At 41.7% G+C, this 20,766-nt stretch overlaps 1 protein-coding gene across 1 annotated transcript; it reads left to right on the top strand.

Moving 5' to 3' along the window:
- The first annotated feature begins 11,996 nt into the window (after positions 1-11,996).
- LOC122043788 (senescence-associated protein OSA15, chloroplastic-like) lies at positions 11,997-14,125 on the top strand. The gene is made up of 7 exons (XM_042604366.1): positions 11,997-12,271; positions 12,382-12,458; positions 12,546-12,608; positions 13,403-13,471; positions 13,701-13,747; positions 13,878-14,001; positions 14,078-14,125. Exons 1-7 carry the CDS (start codon positions 12,178-12,180, stop codon positions 14,123-14,125), a joined length of 522 nt encoding a protein of 173 aa, XP_042460300.1. The 5' UTR covers positions 11,997-12,177.
- The last annotated feature ends 6,641 nt before the right edge of the window (positions 14,126-20,766 follow it).

A 20,766-nucleotide genomic window follows, 5' to 3' on the forward strand; every position in this document is an offset into this window, starting at 1 on the left:
GAACAGTTCTCCTGTAGAACAGATGTTAGAACAGTAGTACTATAATTCAAGAGTAATAATATAAAAGATAGTAGAACTGTCTTGATCACAACTTGAAAACCTTCCCGGTTTCTTCAGTTGGATCAGCGACCTAAGGTTGTTCCCTTCGGGAACCCGACCTAACTGTCGCTCCTCTAGTTGTTTACCTCAACCTATCTACCAAACTTAGATCCTCCAGATCTAGTTCGGACTTTTCACTCAGCCTTGATCCCCTCCCCAGGACTTTTCTCTTGATCTTCGATCCACTTGGACTTGCATCGAGTCCCCTCGACCCACTTGGACTTGCACCTAGGTTCCATGATCTACTAAGATTTCTCCTGCCTAGTCTCCAACTAGCTCTTTCCTGATTGAGTAAACATCCTGCTCACTCAGTCAACTTGTTAGATCACAACAAGACTTAACTTGTACCTTTGACATTATCAAAAATCAGGTTTGATTCTGGTGCAACTTGCACCAACATATTACCCGCTGGTTGTAGTTCTGATGCATCCTCTGTCAGTAGGTCATTAGTCAGACGGCGGCCTTGGTGCGAGCCTCGTCCACCAAGTCCAGCTGCAGGAGTCTCCGCTTGGCATTGTCCTCACTATACTGCTGCACCCTATCGGATTCTACTCTGACTTCGACGGGGATGACTGTCCCGCCTCCATAGACCAAATGGAATGGGGTCACTCCCGTCCCCTCCTTCGGCGTCGTGTCGATCGTCCATAGCACGTCAGGGAACTTGTCCACCTAGCTACCTTCGACATGGTCGAGCTGAACTCGAAGGACTCGTAGAATCTCTCGATTGGCAACTTTAGCTTGTTCGTTGCTATGGGGATAGACTATGGAGGTGAAGGCTTGCTCAATGTCATACCCCTCATACTATTCTTTGAGCTGCTGACCGACGAAATGCCTCCCGTTGTTCGAGATGAGCCGACGCGGGATGCCGAACTGACAGATAATGTGCTACCAGATGAATTTCTTGACCATCTGTTCTATTGTCCTCGCCAACGGCTCGGCCTCGACCCATTTAGAGAAGTAGTCAACGACGACGAGCAGGAACTTCCGCTGGTCGGTCGCCATGGGGAAGGGCCCCACTATATCCATGCCCCATTGGTCGAACGGACAGGTTACTACGGATGCCTTCATTTCCTCCGTTGGGTGGTGCGAGAGGCTATGGTACTTCTGGCAGGACAGGCAGATAGACACTGTCCGAGCGGCGTCTTCCTAGAGGGTCGGCCAAAAATATCCGGCCAGCAGTATCTTTCTCGCCAATGACCGACCGCCCGGATGTCCTTCGCAAGACCCTTGGTGCACTTCTTACAGTATGTAGTTGGCATCTTCTGAGCCGACACACTTGAGTAGCGGCCGGGAGAAAGCCTTCTTGTAAAGTTGTTTTCTGATTAACGTGAATCTACCTGCCCTCCTTCTTAGCAAGTGGGCTTCTTCCCAGTCGAATGACGTAGCTCCTGATCACAAGAACTCTATCAGCGATGTCCTCTAGTCGTTCGGGAAGGTGAGTTCTTCCATTCGGTCGATGTGCGCCACCAAAGATACCTGCTCGATCGGTTGTGCTATGACGATCGACAATATTGAGCTAGCTAGCTTAGCCAACTCGTCCGCAGCTTGGTTTTCCGCTCGGGGTATCTTCTGTATAACCACCTCCTAGAAGTTGGCCCTCAATTTCTCAAAGGCTTCTACGTTGAGCTTTAGCCGAGCGCTACTTAACTCGAATGTCCCAGTAAGCTTGTAACACCCACGAATTATTTAAGCTATACATATGGGTATTCTAGTTTAGAATAAAAGGGAAATAGAAATAGAACCAAAAAGAAATAAAAAAGAGAGAGGAGTTAAGGTTTGAACTTTGAACCTCTCACAATAGATAAGGCTAAATTGGTGTATGATAACCACTAGAATTATGAATGATATATGAATAACAAGGAATGAAAATTGTAGTTAAAGGTAAGAGTATGATTAAGTAAGGGAGCAAGGGAAAATCAAGTAGCTTTCCTCCTCTTCCTCTTGGTTAAGAGAAGAAGCAAGCAAAAAAGACAAATTGCCTTTTTCTTCCTCTTACCATTTTCGTGGGAATGGAGAGAGTGAGGGAATAGAGGAGTCAAGGGGATGAATTGAGACATTCTCCTTCTTTTTACTTCCTCATTAAGGATAAATAGGAATAAGAGAAGAAAAGGGAAAGAAATGTTGGCTACTTCTTCCTCCTTCCTCTTCCTCCTCCTTCTTTCTCCTTGTTCCTCCACCGAGACCCAAAGCTCCTCCCTCTCCCATTTTCGGATTCAAGATAAGTTTTCTCCCTAAGAAAACTAATTCACTAGAAGGAGACCTCAAGATCTACTCTTTACAAGCAAGAGAAGGAAAAAAAAAGGAGAACTAGGAAGAGAAGCTTCTTCTTCCTCTTCACAAGAGTACTTTCTCTTAACTAAGCAACAAGTTGTGAGTATCCCTTCACCTGTGGTACAAGTTGTTCATATGTCTTCCATGAGTTTAGATTGTGTAAAATAAAAACCTAAGGTTCTTCTTGAAACTTTCGGCCATGGTAAGATTAAAGGCTTAGGAAAGCTTAAAACCAAATCTAATGTGCTCATGATTTTCTTTATGATATGATCTGAAATTCTTATGCTTATATGTTGTTAAAAACCTAGACACCTTCACTTAGGGTTTCGGCCATGGTGAGATTAAAGGCTTGGGAAAGCTTAAAACTAAATCTAATATGCTGATGGTTTTCTTTATGATATGATATGAAGTTCTTATGCTCATATGTTGTTAAAAACCTAGATAATATTCTCATGGTTTTCTTTATGATATGATATGAAATTCTTATGCTTACATGTTGTTAAAAACCTAGTCACCTTCACTTAGGGTTTCGGCCATGGTGAGATTAAAGGCTTGGGAAAGCTTAAAACTAAATCTAATATGCTCATGGTTTTCTTTATGATATGATATGAAGTTCTTATGCTCATATGTTGTTAAAACCTAGATAATATTCTCATGGTTTTCTTTATGATATGATATGAAATTCTTATGCTTATATGTTGTTAGAAACCTAGACACCTTCACTTAGGATTTCGGCCATAGTGAGATTAAGGGCCTAAGGAAGCTTGAAACCAAATCTAACATGCTTATGATTTTCTTTATGATATGATAAGAAGTTAGCTTGGTGTCCTTATGCTTGTAGGTTACTTAGACTTAGTTTCATGTTCCTTAAAGTTTCGGCCACAATCAATTAAAGGACCTAGGAAGCTTAGAACCTAAACTAAATATACTCATGATGTTCCTTATGATAATTATTATGAAATTGGTCTAGGGTCTACATGTTTTTATGTTGCTTGTAACCTAGGTACATGCTTAACAAGTTTCGGTCACAATCAATTAAAGGACCTAGGAAGCTTAGAACCTAAACTAAATATGCTTATGATGTTCCTTATGATAATTATTATGAAATTGGTTTAGGGTCTATATGCTTTTATGTTGCTTGTAACCTAGAAACATGCTTAACAAGTTTCGGCCACAACAAGTTAAAAGACCTAGGAAGCTTAGAACCTAAACTAAACATGCTTATGATGTTCTTATGATAATTATTATGAAGTTGGTTTAGGGTTATATGCTTTTATGTTGCTTGTAACCTAGGGAAAACCCCTTGCATGTTTCGGTCACTCTTTGGAATTAGGGTTAGAGACCCAATCATGATTCACTATATGTTTCACATGTTATGATATGAATTAAGAGGTGCTAGTCAATGATTTCCATGCATGATTATGCTTCCTTATGATATGTTTTATGCTTACTTATGTATGCTTATGAATCATGTATGATAATGACTTTATAATGGGTTATATGCTCAAGTATGCATGCTTTATGATATGACAAGTAAAGGCCTAAGAGATGCTTGCCTTTGTTGGGACTAAGAGCACTCTTTATGATATGACAAGCAAAGGCCTAAGAGATGCTTCCCTTTTTGGGACTAAGAGCACTCTTCATGATATGATAAGTAAAGACCTAAGAGTTGCTTCCCTATTAATTGGGACTAAGAGCACTCTTCATGATATGATAAGTAACTATGACATGCTATTTTACTTTGTATGGCTTGTACCAAGGGTGGGCTTCATAAGCGCCCCTAGGCCGACGGTCTATGAACGGGTTTAGTAAAAGGGATGAGCTCCTAAATGCCCCTAGGTCGATGGTCTATGAAACGGGCCTAGTTCCTAGTAGGTTCAAGATTTGCTACCTTGGATCTATTTAGGATGCGCGCATTTATATATGTATGTGGTACAAGCCGGGCCCTCATGTTGAGATTATGTTTAAGTATTATATGATATGTTTTCTTTAAAAGACATTTTGCACATGACATGATGCATGTTTTTGAAAGACATCTTGCATACACTTATATGATATGATAAATTATGATATGATATGTGATATGTTATGAGATGATATAGCATGATGTTTCTTTATGACATGATATGATATGATGCTCTTTTATTTTATGAGATGATATAGCATGTTGTTTCTTCAAGATATGATATGATATGATGCTCCTTTATTTTATGAGATGATATAGCATGATGCTTCTTTATGACATGATATGATATGATGCTATTTTACCTTATAATATGATATGTTAGGATGCTCTTTTACATGATATGATGTTTAGATGATTATGTTTCCATGTTATATGCTTATGCGATTATGCTATGATATACGGTTTTTGTGAGTAGGAAAGGATCTCACTAAGCCTATGTGCTTATAGTTACTTTCCTTGTACCGCAGATAAAGGCAAAGGATGGGTGAACTAAGGGAGCAGCAGGAGAGGCAAGAGATGTGTGTGGTAGTGGCTTGGCTAAGGAAAAGACCTGCTTATATTTTATTTATGCATGATATGAACCATGTCTATCTTATGTTAATGATTTGCATAATTACTTGTCACTTGTTCATGTTTATGATAGAAAACTTATTTCATGACCTCATTCACTTAGAGGTATACAAGAATATATATAATAAGTACTTCTGTTGTTTTAGAAAAGAAATTTTAATATGCATGTATGTTCCTCGTAAAGTAACCCCGCCCTACTAGTAGGAAGGGCGGGCGTTACAAAGCTGCTGAGCGGCTAATTGGGGATCTGAGTGGATTAGCACCCTGATGGCTCCGATGTGCCGAGCAGCCTGCAAGACAGCTTTGAGCGCCTCATACTCGGCCTCATTATTGGTTGCCCGATAATCCAACTGAATGGACAGATGCATCCGCTCTTCCTGGGGGAAGATCGGCAGTATACCGATCCCACTTCCTTAACTAGTGGATGACCCATCCACATATATCCTCCAAGTTACCTCAGGCTCGGGATTCTGTACTTCAGTGACAAAGTCTGCCAAGGATTGTGCTTTAATAGTCGTTCGGGGCTGGTACTGGATGTCGAATTCGCTGAGTTCCGTTGTCCACTTGATCAGCCGTCCGGATGCTTCAGGATTGAGGAGGACTCTTCCCAGAGGACTGTTGGTCATCACTATGATTTTGTGCGTGAGGAAATATGGGCGGAGCCTCCGAGCAGCGAGCACTAACGCGAAGGCAAGCTTCTCAAGACCAATGTAGCGGGATTCAGCATCTTTTAAAATATGGCTAAGAAAGTACACTGGTTGTTCTCCGTCGTTCTGCTACACCAACGCTGAGCCGACAGTGTGCTCGGTCGAGGACAAATAGATGCAGAGCGGCTCGCCGGCAGTTGGCTTTGCTAATACAAGCAAGGAATTCATATATACTTTGAGCTCCTCGAACGTCCGGTCGCATTCCTTGTCCCACTGGAACTTGGTGGCCCGACGCAGTATCTTGAAGAAAGGCAGGCTCCGGTCGGATGACTTGGAGATGTACCGAGACAATGCAGTGATGATCCGACCGGTGAGGCGTTGAGCTTCCTTCAAATTTCTCAGAGGTGGCATGTCTTGCAGCGCCTGTACCTTGCTAGGGTTTGCCTCAATGCCCCGCTCGGTGACGATGTAGCCAAGGAATCGCCCGCTCTTTGAGCTGAACAGACACTTGCTCAGGTTCAGCTTGATCCCGTACGTCCGGAGTGTTTGGCATGTCTTATCAATATTTGCACAGAGGTCATCCGCTCGGAGGGACTTAATAAGTATGTCGTTAACATATACCTCCATGTTCCATCCGATCTGCTTCCGGAACACCCTGTTCATGAGCCGCTGGTAGGTAGCCCCAGCATTTTTCAGTCCGAACGGCATTACGTTGTAGTAATAGGTGTCATCCGCCATGATGAAGCTCACCTTCTCTTGATCCTCTCGGGCGAGCGGTACTTGATGATACCCCTGATATGCGTCAAGCATGCATATCAGCTTGCACCCAGCTATGGAGTCCACCATCTGGTCGATCCTCAACAGTGGGTAGAAGTCTTTTGGGCATGCCTTGTTGAGGTCCCAAAAGTTGATGCAGACCCTCCACTTGTTGTCGGGCTTTGAGACCAGCACCACATTCGCAAGCCAGCTCGGGAACTGGACCTCTCGGATGTGGTCGGCTTCCAGTAGCTTCTTGACTTCAGCTCGGATGATCTGATTCTGTTCGGCGGTGAAGTCCCTCTTCCTCTGCTTCATCGGCCTAGCGTCTGGTCGGACGTGAAGTTTATGCTGCGTGATGCTCAGGGAAATGTCGGGCAGTTCATGCGTGGACCATGTGAAGACGTCATGATTTTGCTGAAAGCATCTAATTAACTCGGCCTTCTACTCAGCTTGTAGGTCGGACGCTATGAAGGTCGTTGCTTTCGGCTGACCGGGGTGTATCTGCACTTCTTCTTTCTCTTCATAAACTAAAGTAGGAGGCTTCTCGGTTATGGCGTTTACCTCAAGTCGGGGGGTTTCCCGAGCGGACTTAGCCTCTATCTTCACCATCTCGACGTAGCAACGCCGAGCAGCCAGTTGATCTCCTTTGACTTCCCCGACCCGATCCTCCACAGGGAACTTGATCTTCTGGCAATATGTGGAGACCATCGCCCGGAATTCGTTGAGGGTCGACCGACCCAGAATGACGTTGTAGGCCGATGGGGCATCCACGACGATGAAGGTGGTATTCCTGGTCCTCTGGAGTGGCTCTTCTCCGAGTGATATGGCCAACCTTGTCTGACTAATCAGCTGGGCCTTGTTGCCAGTGAACCCATACAAAGGGGTTGTCATCGGTAGCAACTCGGCCCGGTCGATCTGTAGCTGGTCGAACGCCTTCTTTAAGATGATGTTGACCGAGCTCCTTGTGTCAATAAATATGTGGTGAATTGTGTAGTTGGAAATTACCGCTCGGATGATGAGGGCATCATCGTGCGACACTTCGATTCCCTCGAGATCCTTGGGACCGAAGCTGATCTTGGGTCCGCTCACCCTCTCTTGACTGCAGCCGACGACGTGAATCTCCAGGCGCCGAGCGTATGATTTTCGTGCCCGGTTGGAGTCTCCACTAGTTGGTCTGCCAACTAGGATGTTGATCTCCCTTCAAGCGGCGTTGCTTCGGTTCTTGTCCTTCTGAGCGGACTGCCTGCCTCGCTCAGATGAGGCTCGGGGTTGGTCGTGGCTCTGATGTTGATGGTGATGCTGCCGCTCGGGTGATCGCCTAGTTTCCTCTTGTCGTCCGGCATTCGACCGCCTATATCACAAGTCAGGGGAAGGCGATTGTGGGAGATAACTTCTGGGGGTCGGTTGAGCGACCGCAGGGATCCCTCGACAGTCGCGGGTGTTGTGGGTTGCTGACTGATGGAAGGTACAGAATATAAGAGTCCATACCTTTCCCTTTGGCCTCGGTCGTTTGGAAACCACATGCTAGACGATGTGCAGCCTTACTTCGTGATGCGGTCAGGCTCCCTCGGCTCTGGGCCCTCTTGGTGGCTGGTGGCTGGTGGCTGCTCAGCGACCTTCACTCGGTCGGTGCTGATGGTTCTAACGACATTTCCTTCCTTCTGGCCGCTTGAGCTTCTTCCACGTTGATATACTCACTTGCCTTCTTCAGCATGAGGTCGTAGTCTCGAGGCAGCTTCCTGATGAGCAGCGGAAGAAGTCCCCATCGACGAGGCCTTGGGTGAAGGCGTGCATCACGGTCTCGGACGAGACCGTCGGGATGCCCATGGCTACCTGCTTGAAGCATTGAATGTAGGCTCGAAGAGTCTCTCTTGGCCGCTGCTTCATGGAGAACAAGTTGACGCTAGTCTTCTGATAGCGCCTGCTGCTCGCGAAGTGGTGGAGGAAAGCCGTTTGGAAGTCCTTGAAACTCCAAATCAATCCGTCCGGCAACCTCCGAAACCAACGTTGTGCCAAGCCAAATAAGGTAGTGAGGAAAACTCGACACTTGAATCCATCTGTATACTGATGGAGGGTGGCAGTGTTATCGAACTTACTGAAGTGGTCGTCTGGGTCGGTCGTGCCACTGTATTCTCTAATCGCTAGAGGGGCATAGTGCCTCGGAAGCGGGTCTTGTAGAATGACCTCGGAGAATTGGCGGTTGATCGGTTCGGGAGACAAGTCAGCTCGGGGCGCTTTGCCTTTCTTTGCGCCCGAGCGGGCACTTCGTCTAATGAAGACCCCCAATCTTGGTTAGCTTGTGCAATCTCGGAGGGTGTCTGGAACAAAACCTGGTGCAATGGAATTGGGGCAGGTGACATGCCTCCCGATGTGCCGGTCTAGCCCTTGTTCTGTGCCCATGTAGAGAGTTGTTCCGGTCGGTCTTCATGCGTCGCTCGGCCACCAGACGCCGAGGTCTCTTGCTGCGTTAGCCGCTTGGCTAGCGTCTTCTGCTACTGTTCCACTATCTTGGCTGCCCGCGCTTGTATAAGCGCATCGAGTTCCTCCTGGGAGAGCGTCACAGTGTGAGGTCGTCCAGCGTCTTCCATCAGCTTGGCTCGGATTCAGGTGTGTTCCCATAAACGACGCCAAATTTGATTATGTCTGAGTTGAGGTGGTGAATGCTGGGGATGTGGCGCTCTTGCTGACTGGTTGAAGACGCTGAACGGGTGGATCTTCCACTGATGTGGACCTCCCGCTTATGAGAGCCTATAAGACAAAATCGAGCTGGGAAGGGGTTCCCGGCAATGACTCTCCGACGCTCAAGTCAAATCTTCGGCAGCAAGAGAGCAAGAAGGAAATGAGAACTGTAGCTACAGTAGATGATTAAGCATACCTCCGTCAAAGTCTGGGGGTCCTTATATAGGGCTCCCGGAAGGCATGTGCACGCTTCTCGAGACATGCACGCTCCTCAAAGTATACCTAGAAAGGGTGTGTCGGAAAAGCATGTCTGATGTCATACCTCAATAGCCCGAGCATATCCCTGAGGTGACAGTGGAAGCTTCTACCATACGATTCTCTGTCTGACCATGCCACTAGCCATGTTGTCTGTCGGCGATACTAGTCCCTAGGAAGATATCCCCAGCTACTCCCCCTGTCCGTTACTGGGTCGAGTGGGAGAGTCACTAGGCGGGCATGTTGCTCGATTGGTGTAGTAGCCGAGCCGAGCGGGTGAGCCGCTCGGCATGTAGTCAGGTATCTCGGCTCTGTATCGCCGAGCAAGGGAGCTGGCATGCTTGGCTGGGGCGGTGTCCGCCATTCGGTTGAGCGGGATGACCGCTCGGCTCGCATCTCAGCCATGCTTCAGCCTTTTGAGCATCGAAAACTTGGCATCTAGCCGAGTTGTCGTAGCGCCGGCTTGGGTGCCTGCTGTGCCGTTCGGGCAAGTGGGTCGGCCAGTCGACCGACCCCGAGACGTTGACCGCCCTAGCTTTGACCTTCCACGTGTCATTGACTTCTCCACTGACTGGGCCCCTCCTTACCACTGGATCAGACATGTACTGATCATATTTCATTTAATTTTCACTCTACACATCTATATCTTAATATATGTCATTAATGACATTGGTATTGTAATTATTGTTAGGTCTTGTTATAATTATATACAGTAGCTATGACCTCTTTAGTCCTATACTAATGAAATTAATGGACTTGATTGTTTATAGGGGTATTCTGTACCCATAAAATTTGATATCAACTAAAGTTTTAGTTGTATTCCACATACAACTCACATATAGCCCAAGTAAGAGATTGTTGGATATAATTATCCCTATTAGGTGGGCTTATTTGTAAGTTGCATATGTGAATACGATCTGAATCCTTTAAAGTGATCTAAGTTAGATTTATTGGATTCGGTTGTTGGATGTAGATCTTGTATGTGTAGAACCTTTAGTCCCTCATCTATTATCATTCTGCTCTGTCAACCGCAGAGAGGCTAGCTGATCTGATTTCTCCGACCCTAGGAGCTTAGGTCCACACAATATAGCATATGCCTCTCGACCAAGTGCAGATAGGCCAGCAGTTCGACCCTAGGGGCTCAGTTCTCCACAATAAAATAACACATTCTGCTTTGCCGACCACAGATAGGCTAGCCGATCGGATTTTCTTGACCCCTGGGACTCAGCTCCCCACAACACAACATATGCCTCTTGGCCAAGCATAGAGAGGCTAGCTGGTCGGGTATCCCCCACCCCAAGGGCTCAAATCACCATGGCAAAATAACACATTCCACTTTGCCGATCGCAGAGAGGCTAGCCGATCGGATTTTACACTACAACAAAAATGTTAAAAGACAACACCCCTACGACAACAGTTTTAAGAGAAAGCATTGCGTATGCACTCAAAGACAACGGTTTTTGCCAAAACCGTTGTCTTTGAACTCCCCATTAAATATAAAAGACAACGGTTTTGTGAAAACTGTTGTCATTGAGCAACTTTTTTTTAAAACAACAACACTTTTTACAACGGTTTATAAAACTGTTGTCTTTAAGCGCGTTTTTAGGGGCTACGACAACAGTTTTGATAAAACCGTTGTCTTTGACTTTATTCGTTTCGTCATTTTCCCCCTGCAGTTTTGCTTTCCCTCTCTCCGAAAATCTTTTTAGCGCTGTGTTTCCCGTTCGCATTCTCGAACCCTAAGAAATTTTTCATTCCCTTTCCCATCCCCCCACTTCGCTCTCTCTATGTTGCATGGTGAGATGTGGACTGCAATGTAAGAGTTGGAACCCTTGCTCACTGCATGTCTAGCGATCTTAAGGTCTAAACTTGACACAAGGTGTGGTTTTACTCGCGCTTTGCTCCCATTTTTTGTCTTGTTTCTTGGGTTTCATCCTAGTTCTGCTGATGTCTAGTCTGGGAGGGCTGGATCTGCTTTCCTTGTGCTTCAGTGTTCACGATTCGGGCGTGCAACATTCTTTTTCGGCATGATTTGTGTTATTTTGGGGCTTGCGACTCGTCTACCATCAAAAGATGGTATTTTTATGTATTTGGGGTCGATTTATAATTTCCCTTTGTCTTTTTCCCCATATCTTTAGTTTCTCTTGGATTGATGAGATTTTTAGGGTTCCTTTAAAGAGAAAAGATACATTTATGTAATTCCAACTCATGATTGTTAGCATGTTGGCATGGAACTTGTGCCAAGAGCAGCTCCTTTTTCCTCAAGGAGAAGCCTGTGCTATGTGCAAATTATGATAATGTAGTATGTGCTTACATGTACTAATTTACATATTAACATGATTTTATACTCATACCATATAATTTGATAGAGATGCTCATATGGAACTTAACACTCTTCAGGTCATCAGCATGTGTGAAGGTTCAGCAACATATGCCTGAAAGCTTGCTGCAGAAGATTGGATAAATGTTGACGCTCTGTTTAATTAATTCTTAATAAGTTGTATAGTTGCATCAACTAGTTGCAAATATGGCTGGCAAGATTTCTTGCAAAATAACAGTTACTGGCCGAAGTGGATTTATAAGCTCATTCTCAAATGTATCACATTATACCGGATCAACATCTTTGAGAAAGACCATTGGCTTTAAGAAACTATGAAATAATTCATTGTTGTTATTCTGAGTGAAATGTGATCGATATGGTATACTCTAGATTCTCTTTTTTTTTTTCTTTCATGTGTTTTTTTACAATTAAACTTCTTTTGTAGTCTCCAGTTTAATTAATTAGCTTACTCATAACTAAATTGCTAATTCAAATGGTCATAGATGTATGGTCAGACTACATTTCTGTGCAACCTTTTGACTATGTCGCCATTTGTTTTGATATCATCTTTTCGCTTGTTTATTATTGTTTTGCTTTGGTGATATTTTTCCATGGAATTTTTATGCACTAGTGGCATAACAAGACTAAATGATCGGGCACGCCAAGATGCTGCTGTTCTTCGACTTGGATTTCTTAAGCTTGATGGTATAACATCTTCTTTAGTCTATACTTTATCTGAATATAATAGAGTTTTCACTTGTTCTTTAGAGTTCCTTCAATATTTTTGAAGTGCTAACATTTATGTAATGTGGAAGCTCGTGCAAGGGAGGACACAAGGAAGATTGACCTTGGTGTTAAGGAAAAGGCTGCTCGGTTGAAGCATTTAGCCACTGTATGTTTTCTAGCTTAGCTTTTCCAATTTTAGCCAAAAATCTCTTTTTTATCTGCATGGCTTGATTTATTCATGCATATCTTGAAGGACAGGGCTCAATCTGATCTGAAGAGAGTAGCAGATCAGCATTGGAGTGATGGGGCCTTAGAGGTTTCTCTTTTTCTGTAGTATTTAACAGCAATTATTCAGTTTCTTTAGTCGTGATTTTCTACTTTTTCCTTCATTATTTATTTGGAAAAACCATCATCAAATTTTATTTTGAGTTGTAAAGAAGATCCTCTATATTCAATATTCTGGAATGAAGATTATTGTATTATTTCTCAATCTAAAAGGAAATTCCATTCAGAATGAAACTACAGTGGCTTCATAAGAATGAAGCAATCATCTGGCAAGTGTTTTGAACCAAACTTGATAGGGTAGATGTATTTCACAGCCATTTGAAATCTTTTTTAAATGTGAGGAATGGAAGGGTATTAAATCAGAGTGGAAGAGGGAGGGAAAACACAACATGTAGGCAAAAAAAAAAAAAAACTGATGACCAGCCTTTATAATTTTAAATTTTTTTTGGAGGAATGGTTACTGAATAAAACTTTAACAAGCTACCAAAGTGTTTGTTGAAATGTGCTACATACTCCATTGTAGATTGCGTCCAAGGAATATATGAAATAGTTTAGTTTTGGTTGCTGAGCTAATATTCTGCTTGTTTTCTCATAATATTGCAAGTTAATTATTGTCCATAATATTATGTGTATATTGGATATCAAGTGTGGATTATAGTTTCTTTTATGAGTTAATGGAAGAAATTACGTGACTGTGTGACTATGGAGTTTGTGGAAGTTGTTATTGATGACCATAACAACCCTGTTAAAGTGTCTTTTGATATATTTATTTTACATCTAATTATAACTGTATAATTTTCTTCAAAACATTTTGAGTTTGACCAGGCCGACTTACGACGAGCTGACTTCATATTTAGACGACGTGCCATGGAAGATGCATACATGGCATTGAAGGTAGAAGATGTATGCTTTTTTTTCCAATATCGTTGTGGTGTAAGTTTAATCATGTATATTACTTGCATAAGTGTCATATGATTAACTAGTTTAAAAAATGCGGAGTCTAGTTTATATCCCATAAATTTTTTGAAATGATTATAATGTTCATTGTCCTTTGTTATGTTGTTTTACTATAATTCAGTACACAAGATGCAAGTAATGTGAATAATCTGTCTCTCTTGTGCAGTTTATAAGAAACATTCATGACATGATGGCAAACAAATTTTACCAATTGTAAGTCTTTCACCTCAATATCAAACTTTCTTACATGTAGTGACTCCTGTTAAAATTGTTTCTTGCACACTTTTGTGTTTATATGGCATTCATGATCAATCATTCATTTTGTTGAAACAATTCCTTGTAGTCCTTCAAATGAAAGGTCTTTCTCTCTCAAAGATAAAATGGGATTCATTACACTCAAAAAGAATGGGAAAGCTCTTGATCTATTTGCAGATGAGGTCACAACAGACCGTATGCAAGCCATTCAGGTGCTTTAATGTGCATACTTTTTTGTTCTATTTTTGTTTATGAATGCTTCATTTCACATGTTATTGTTTGTTTTAGGAAGCTTATTGGACTATGGCATCTGCCTTACTACCATCTAGTCCATGATTCTAGCACAAGTCTTATGGCTCTGAGAACTATCATCTAACAGTTTTCACTAGGATGTAACTATCTTACAACGATGAGTCTCGAAGCTTCAATGCAGCTATTTGGTGATGCTAAGGCCAAATATCTAAATCCTTATCTATTTCATCCCGGTTTCTCATAAGTGTTCTTGGTGACATCGTACTACTAGTTTTAGTGATGTATAGACACTTCTCCTCAAATGACTAATCCAATTCGAGACTTCTGCTCCATTTGAACTTGTTTAAACCAAGGAACCATGCTGTTTTCCCTTGATGCTATGCTGAACTGCCTTGCTCTTGGATTCACTTTTCGGTTATTCCACAGGAATTGAGTGTTGTCCTGGAATTGCTTTATATTTTATGTAGAATTTTCTCTTCCGTTTTGTAGACATTGAGTGTTGTCCTGGAATTCTGGAAATCCTTCTCTCATGTCCAGGTATTAGAGGTATGTAAAATGTTTATTCTATAGTTATAGTTCAAGCAGTACTTACTACAATTATCTTTTTTCTTATATTTTATACTTTTCTTTGATAAGTTTTGTTTAATTTTGCTCTTGCAGGATGTAACTCGGGCAATTCGTGAGGCTTGAGATTTTGGATGCAAGGAGTGAGCTTTGTTAGGTTATAAATTGCCTTGCTAATGTGTAAAAGTCATATGAAGAACAGTAATGGAAAACATGTGATTTATGGTTTGATACTACTAAATTTGATGAATACAACTCATTTTGTATGTTTTGTATTGGTGGTTTGCTTATATTAAAAATATAATTGTTGTTTGGTATTATCACGTTACAACATGAACATTAAAGACAACGGTTAGAAACGTTGTAAAAAATACGTAAACCACAACGGTTTTTTTTTTTGTGAAAAGTGATAAAAGACAATGGTTTTATCAGTTGTAAAAGCATATTAAAATTATATTACAACAGTTTATAACTATTGTAAAATACAAAACGAGTAAATATTATCTACCACAATAGTTTATATCTGTTGTAAAAAGGGTCTACCACAACGGTTTATATTTGTTGTTGAAATTATCTACCACAACGGTTTTAAAATGTTGTCGTATCCTTCATAAATAAATTTTGAGCATATAAACAACAACGGATAAAAACCGTTGTCAAATGTCTACAAAGACAACGAATTCAAAACCGTTGTCGTAGGACAATACATTCTACAACACCTTCAGTTACAACGGATTTTTGACCCTACGACAACGGATAATATCCGTTGTCGTTTGCAGTTTTTGTTGTAGTGTTACCAACCCCAGGGGCTTAGCTCCCCAGAACGAAACAACACATTTAGCTGTACCAACCTCAAAGAGGCTAGCCGGTTGAATTTCCCCGACTCTAGGAGCTCTGCTGCCCATGACACAACATATGTCTTTCAGCCAAGAGAGACAAAGCTACTTGGTCGGGTACCCCCAATCCCAGGAGTTATCTCCCCACAACAAAAAAATACATTCCTCTCTATTGAACTCAAAGAGGCTAGCCGATCAACTTTTGCCAAGTTCCAAGACTCTGTTCCTTTCACTTTTCACCTTCTATTAATGGGTCATATGCCATGAGAGCCAAATAAGCAAATGTGGTCTGCCTCGTAGGCCCCCAAAATGTACGGATTATGTCCTATACATGTGATACATTTCACATGTATAATTGTTAGAGCATGTGCAATAGTAATCATTCTATGGCTACAGTGTATGGGTGATGTGACTATACAATACGTTCAAGATACAACGATGGAATGTTTCTTACTCCGATAAGATGTCTAATTAATGTGGGAATGATATGTTATACAAAGGGTCTCACCCCATAGGTGCAGACGTACTTTCTCTTCATGAAAACTCTGCATTCGGTTATGGTTCATCCTCCATTTCTGAACCATTTCTCTCCTCTACAGTATTAACTTGAGCGTCAGTGTGGCCCCCGACCCACTTATTGACGCTCTTTTCCCATTCTCCTCTATGTACTCACAGACACTTCTTATTCGAGGTCTTCTTCTCATTGATATTTCAACTAGCTCATCGAAACTCCAAACTTCACTGATTTTAGATGAGATGAAATACTATTTTTATTCAGCATGGATATATGAGTAATCCAAGCATTGAGCACTGGAAAGGGATAATAAGAGTATTAAGGTATTTGATGTATACTTGTGAATATGGACTGCATTATATGAGATATCTTGCTGTAACCAAAGGATATAGTGATGTGAGTTAGATATCATACATAAAATACTCTAAGGAGGCGCTTGGTTCGGATAAGGGAATGGGAAAGGATATGGGAATGATTGCAAATATTATTGAAATGGAAATAATACCCATACCCCTCATATTAGTGGGGAATGGCTCATTCCTCTATTTAGAGGAATGAATCCGTGGGTCCCACCTTCATTTCCCCAAACCAAGCACAAGTTTAGTTTCATTCCCATTCCAAACCCCCCAAACAAGCAGCCCCTAAGTTTATGAATGGATATATATTCACTCTTAGAGGTACAGTAATTTCTTGAAAATCTTTTAAGCAAATTGAAATAATCATATCCATGATGAAATCTTTGAATAACTAAGAAAATTCTTAGAAGGTGTTCCAACATGGACAAAATGGATGCCATCAATTTTCTTACATTATGATAGTGAATCGGTAATTAGCCAGATATAGAGTCATCTATATAATAGTAAGTCTAAACATATATGTCGTAGACATAATATCATTAGACAACTACTCTCATAAGAGTTATTACTATTGACTATGTGAAGTAAAAGGATAATCTGTAGATCTATTAACCAAAGGTTAAACAGAGAGTTAGTTGCAAGCTCACCGAGAGAGATGAGCTTGATGTCGATGGGAACTGTTGGTGCAAAGGAAACCCAACCTATGCAGTCTGGATATCCCAAGAACTAGGTTCAAAGGAACAACCTAATTGTATCGACAAAATTGCTTACTGTGGAGGAATGACCTAATGAATCAATGAAGGATGGAGGTTGAGCACACAACTTTTAATAATCTAAGTAGAGTACTGTGGAATACTCTTAAAAGATCACCTATATGAGAAAGAAGTGAGACCGCTTCGAAAAAAATTGGATGCATAATTCTTAAAACTTCTCATAGAATGAGGTGTATTCATGACCAAAAATGAATACACTCATGAGAAATGAGTTATATCAGGAAGAGTCTTAAGTGAGATATGTCAATGCTTACACAGATGACAGAACAGTTCAAGGACATTGTGTCTACTGTCAGCTAGTAAGTAAATAGATCTTCACAAGGGAAGATTTAAAGGGTAAAACCTACCTATCCTATACTCGACTCAACTGTTGAATGATATTACATACCCTATTTCCATTTATGTGGGAGATTGTTAGAAATGTGAATGGAAAAGAGATGGAAAGAAAGAGGAAAGAAGTTCTATTGTAAATGGGACTTTAATCTCACATTGGGAGTTTGAAATCATATTGGTTGATTTATATTGATTCACATGCATTGATGGTGTGAACAAATGCATGTGGAGAGGCTCTCTTTCATGCGTGGATGCGCAGAGAAGGGGGGGTGCAAATCTAGGGCACAAATTGCACTGAACCAAATTGACTAGTGTGCAAGCATGACCTGTGTGCGCTGAATGTTGGGCCAGTTAGGACAAAAATTTGCCTAAGAGAATGAACCTTTTGCTACAAAAATCATGAACCAATATTTTGCCACATAAATCATTTTGCTACTTATTTAAGTGTGTAACTGATGCATTAAATTGAAGGTTAACACAGAATTTGTAAACGATCAAATGAAACATTGTCATTTCAAAGCTTGACAAGTAATGAAGCATTTCCCATTGATCTGAGCTTCTATATAAGAAGGTTGCGACCACTGGTAAAGTACACACAAAAAAACTCTCCACCAACGTCTCCCCTTCCTCTTCTCTGTCGTGTATCTTTTACTCGACGGTGTACCCATAATAGCAGTCGGGTACCTCTCAGTTGCCATGACCATCAGTGCTTGGTATGTATCACAATTAACCGTTATATCCTAGAAAATAGACGACCCGAGAAAATCTCAAAGCACAGTCGGAGCTGGGATGAATTTGTTTCAAGAAAACTGTCTCCATCGAAGGCCTCGGTGTGCTTGTTCGTTCTACCTCTAGGTTGCTTTGTCGCTAGGCAGCTCTGCCTCTAGGCCGCTCTACCTCTTGGCTGCTCAGCCTCTCTACCACTTGGCCGCTCTATCTCTCTGCGCTCTACGCTCTACACTCGGCTATTGTGCCCCGCTCTGCTGCTCGGTCGTTCTGTCGCTCAACCACTCTGTCACTCGCCCACTCTGCCGCTCAACTGCCTTGTCACTCGACGGCTCTACACTCAGCCGCACAGCCACTCTGCACTCGGCTACTCTGCACTTGACCACTCTGCGCTCTGCACTCGACCGTTCTGCATTCGGCTGTTCTACACTCAGCCGTTCTGCACTCAGCTACTCTGCACTCGGCCGCTCTACACTCTGGCGTTCTGCACTCGATCGCTCTGCACTTAGCCGCTCTACACTCTGTGCTATGCACTCAGCTACTCTGCACTCTACACTCAACCGCTCTACAGTCTACACTCAACCGCTCTACAGTCTGCACTCAGCACTTGGTAGAAACCAGTCTACACTGGCAATCTATGATTATCTGCTCAGGTCATCTTGATAGATAAGTTGAATTTGATTTGGTGTAATTTTAATTCAGCTAATTCTCCAAAATTTCCTGCAGATTGTCGAACATTCCCAACCCCAACGGCTCAGCTCCCCATAATAGAACAACACATTCCCTCTGCCGACCTTAGAGAGGCTAGCCGATTGGATTTCTTCGACTCTAGAAGTTAACGTTGTACTCCCCACGACACAACATATGCCTCTCGTCCAAGTGCAACAAAGCTAGTCGGTCAGGTATGCCCAACCCCAAGGGCTTAGCTCCCCACAACAAAACAATACATTCCTCTCAGCCAAACTCAGAGAGTCTAGTTGATCGACTTTTGCCAAGTTCCAGGACTCCATTCCTTTCCCTTTTTACCTTCTCTCGATGGGCTCTGGGCCTTGAGAGCCCAATAAGTGAGCAGGGCTTGCCTCGTATGCCCCCATAATGTACGGATTGTGTCCCCATACATATTACACGTATAATTGTCAGAGCATGTGCAATAGTAGTCATTCTATGACTATAACTTATGGGTGATGTGGTTGTACAATATGTTCATGATACAACGGTGGGATATTTCTCATTCTGAAAATGGTCTCACCCTATAGGTATAGATATGCATTCTCTTCGTGAAAACTTTGCATTCCGTTATAGTTCATCCGCCATGTCTCTCCTTTACCACACCAACTTGAGTGTCAGTGTGGCTATGCTAGAAACCCCCGGCCCGTTTACTAATGCTCTTTTCCCATCCTCCATCCTCCTCCATGTACTCACGGACGCTTCTTGTTAGATGTCTTCTTCTCGCCGGCATTTCAACCAGCTCGTCGATGCTCCAGCCTTCGCCGATTTCAAAGGGGATCAAACATTATTTTTATTCGGCATGGATATACCAGTCAAATGCCGAATGTGCTTAGCACTGCAGAAAAGCAAGGCAGTGGGATTCTACATCTAGGTAATCCAGGAGTCGAAGGGTTTTGATAGGGTCTCAAACTCAGGCATCAGTCCATTAGAGCACATAACCAAAGCACAAAGGTGCTGGACACGTTTATAATTAAGTTCTATATATGTAAAACAAATACAACAAGTCTGACCCACCCTACTCTTCTAGATAATGGGAAATAGAAAATATATGACATGAGAGTGTTTCCTCAATACAACAAGTAAACAAGAACCTGAAGAATATCAAGTGAAGAACTCTTCAAATTGTATTCTACTTTAACTAGGTTCAGATGCTAGACATAGTACCAATATCAGCCTGGGAAAACACAAAGAAGGAATAAGGGAGAAATTTTTTTCGTTATTGTTGGTTCCTTTCTCACGCTAACATCAAAAACAGTGAATATGATTATTCTGTTTCTTTAGTAGCTCCGTGGCCTACCAGCAAATATGTTTTTTTGTTTTACCTGGATTTATTTTGGGATGGCAAGTCCATTAAATATTTATTAAGGAAACTTTCCTAGTTGTCTCGCATGACCTAGAGACTAAAGTTCAAGCTATTATCCTAAATGAATCTTCGCTTAGAAAGGAAAACTTTCCTAGTCGTCTCGTGTGACCTAAAGGCAAAAGTTCAACATACAAAATATGCTGGCTAAAGATTACCTTTTATTTTTTTACTCATTGTACAGTAAATATGTATACAACACACAAAATAATCAAAATTTTATTTAACTAAAAGCTTTAATTTTTTTTATAATATTTCTTCAAAAAAAATTAAATTCTAACACTGTTAAATTATAGAAATTGTATATATATATATATTTTAATTTACAAACTATTTATATGCTGGATAATATAGATTATGTAAAATATTAGAACATCAAAAGTTAAGTTTTGTACTGATTAGTTATGGGGTTTAAAAAAAAAATTATTGTGAAAATTTTGAATTTCCTATTATGGCTTTACCATTTTGAGTTCAAATTTTGATTTTATAAATTTTTATTATAAATAGAGAGCATACAATAAGACCAGGAGCCTC

Source organism: Zingiber officinale, chromosome 2A, assembly GCF_018446385.1.
Source record: "Zingiber officinale cultivar Zhangliang chromosome 2A, Zo_v1.1, whole genome shotgun sequence".
Taxonomy (NCBI): Eukaryota; Viridiplantae; Streptophyta; class Magnoliopsida; order Zingiberales; family Zingiberaceae; genus Zingiber; species Zingiber officinale.

Excerpts from the sequence above, each read along its gene's own strand:
- LOC122043788 (XM_042604366.1), top strand. The coding sequence starts at position 12,178 with ATGGAATTTTTATGCACTAGTGGCATAACAAGACTAAATGATCGGGCA. Across the intron at positions 12,272-12,381 it reads TGGATTTCTTAAGCTTGATG|CTCGTGCAAGGGAGGACACA; the intron begins GTATAACATCTT and ends GTAATGTGGAAG. Across the intron at positions 12,609-13,402 it reads GGAGTGATGGGGCCTTAGAG|GCCGACTTACGACGAGCTGA; the intron begins GTTTCTCTTTTT and ends GAGTTTGACCAG.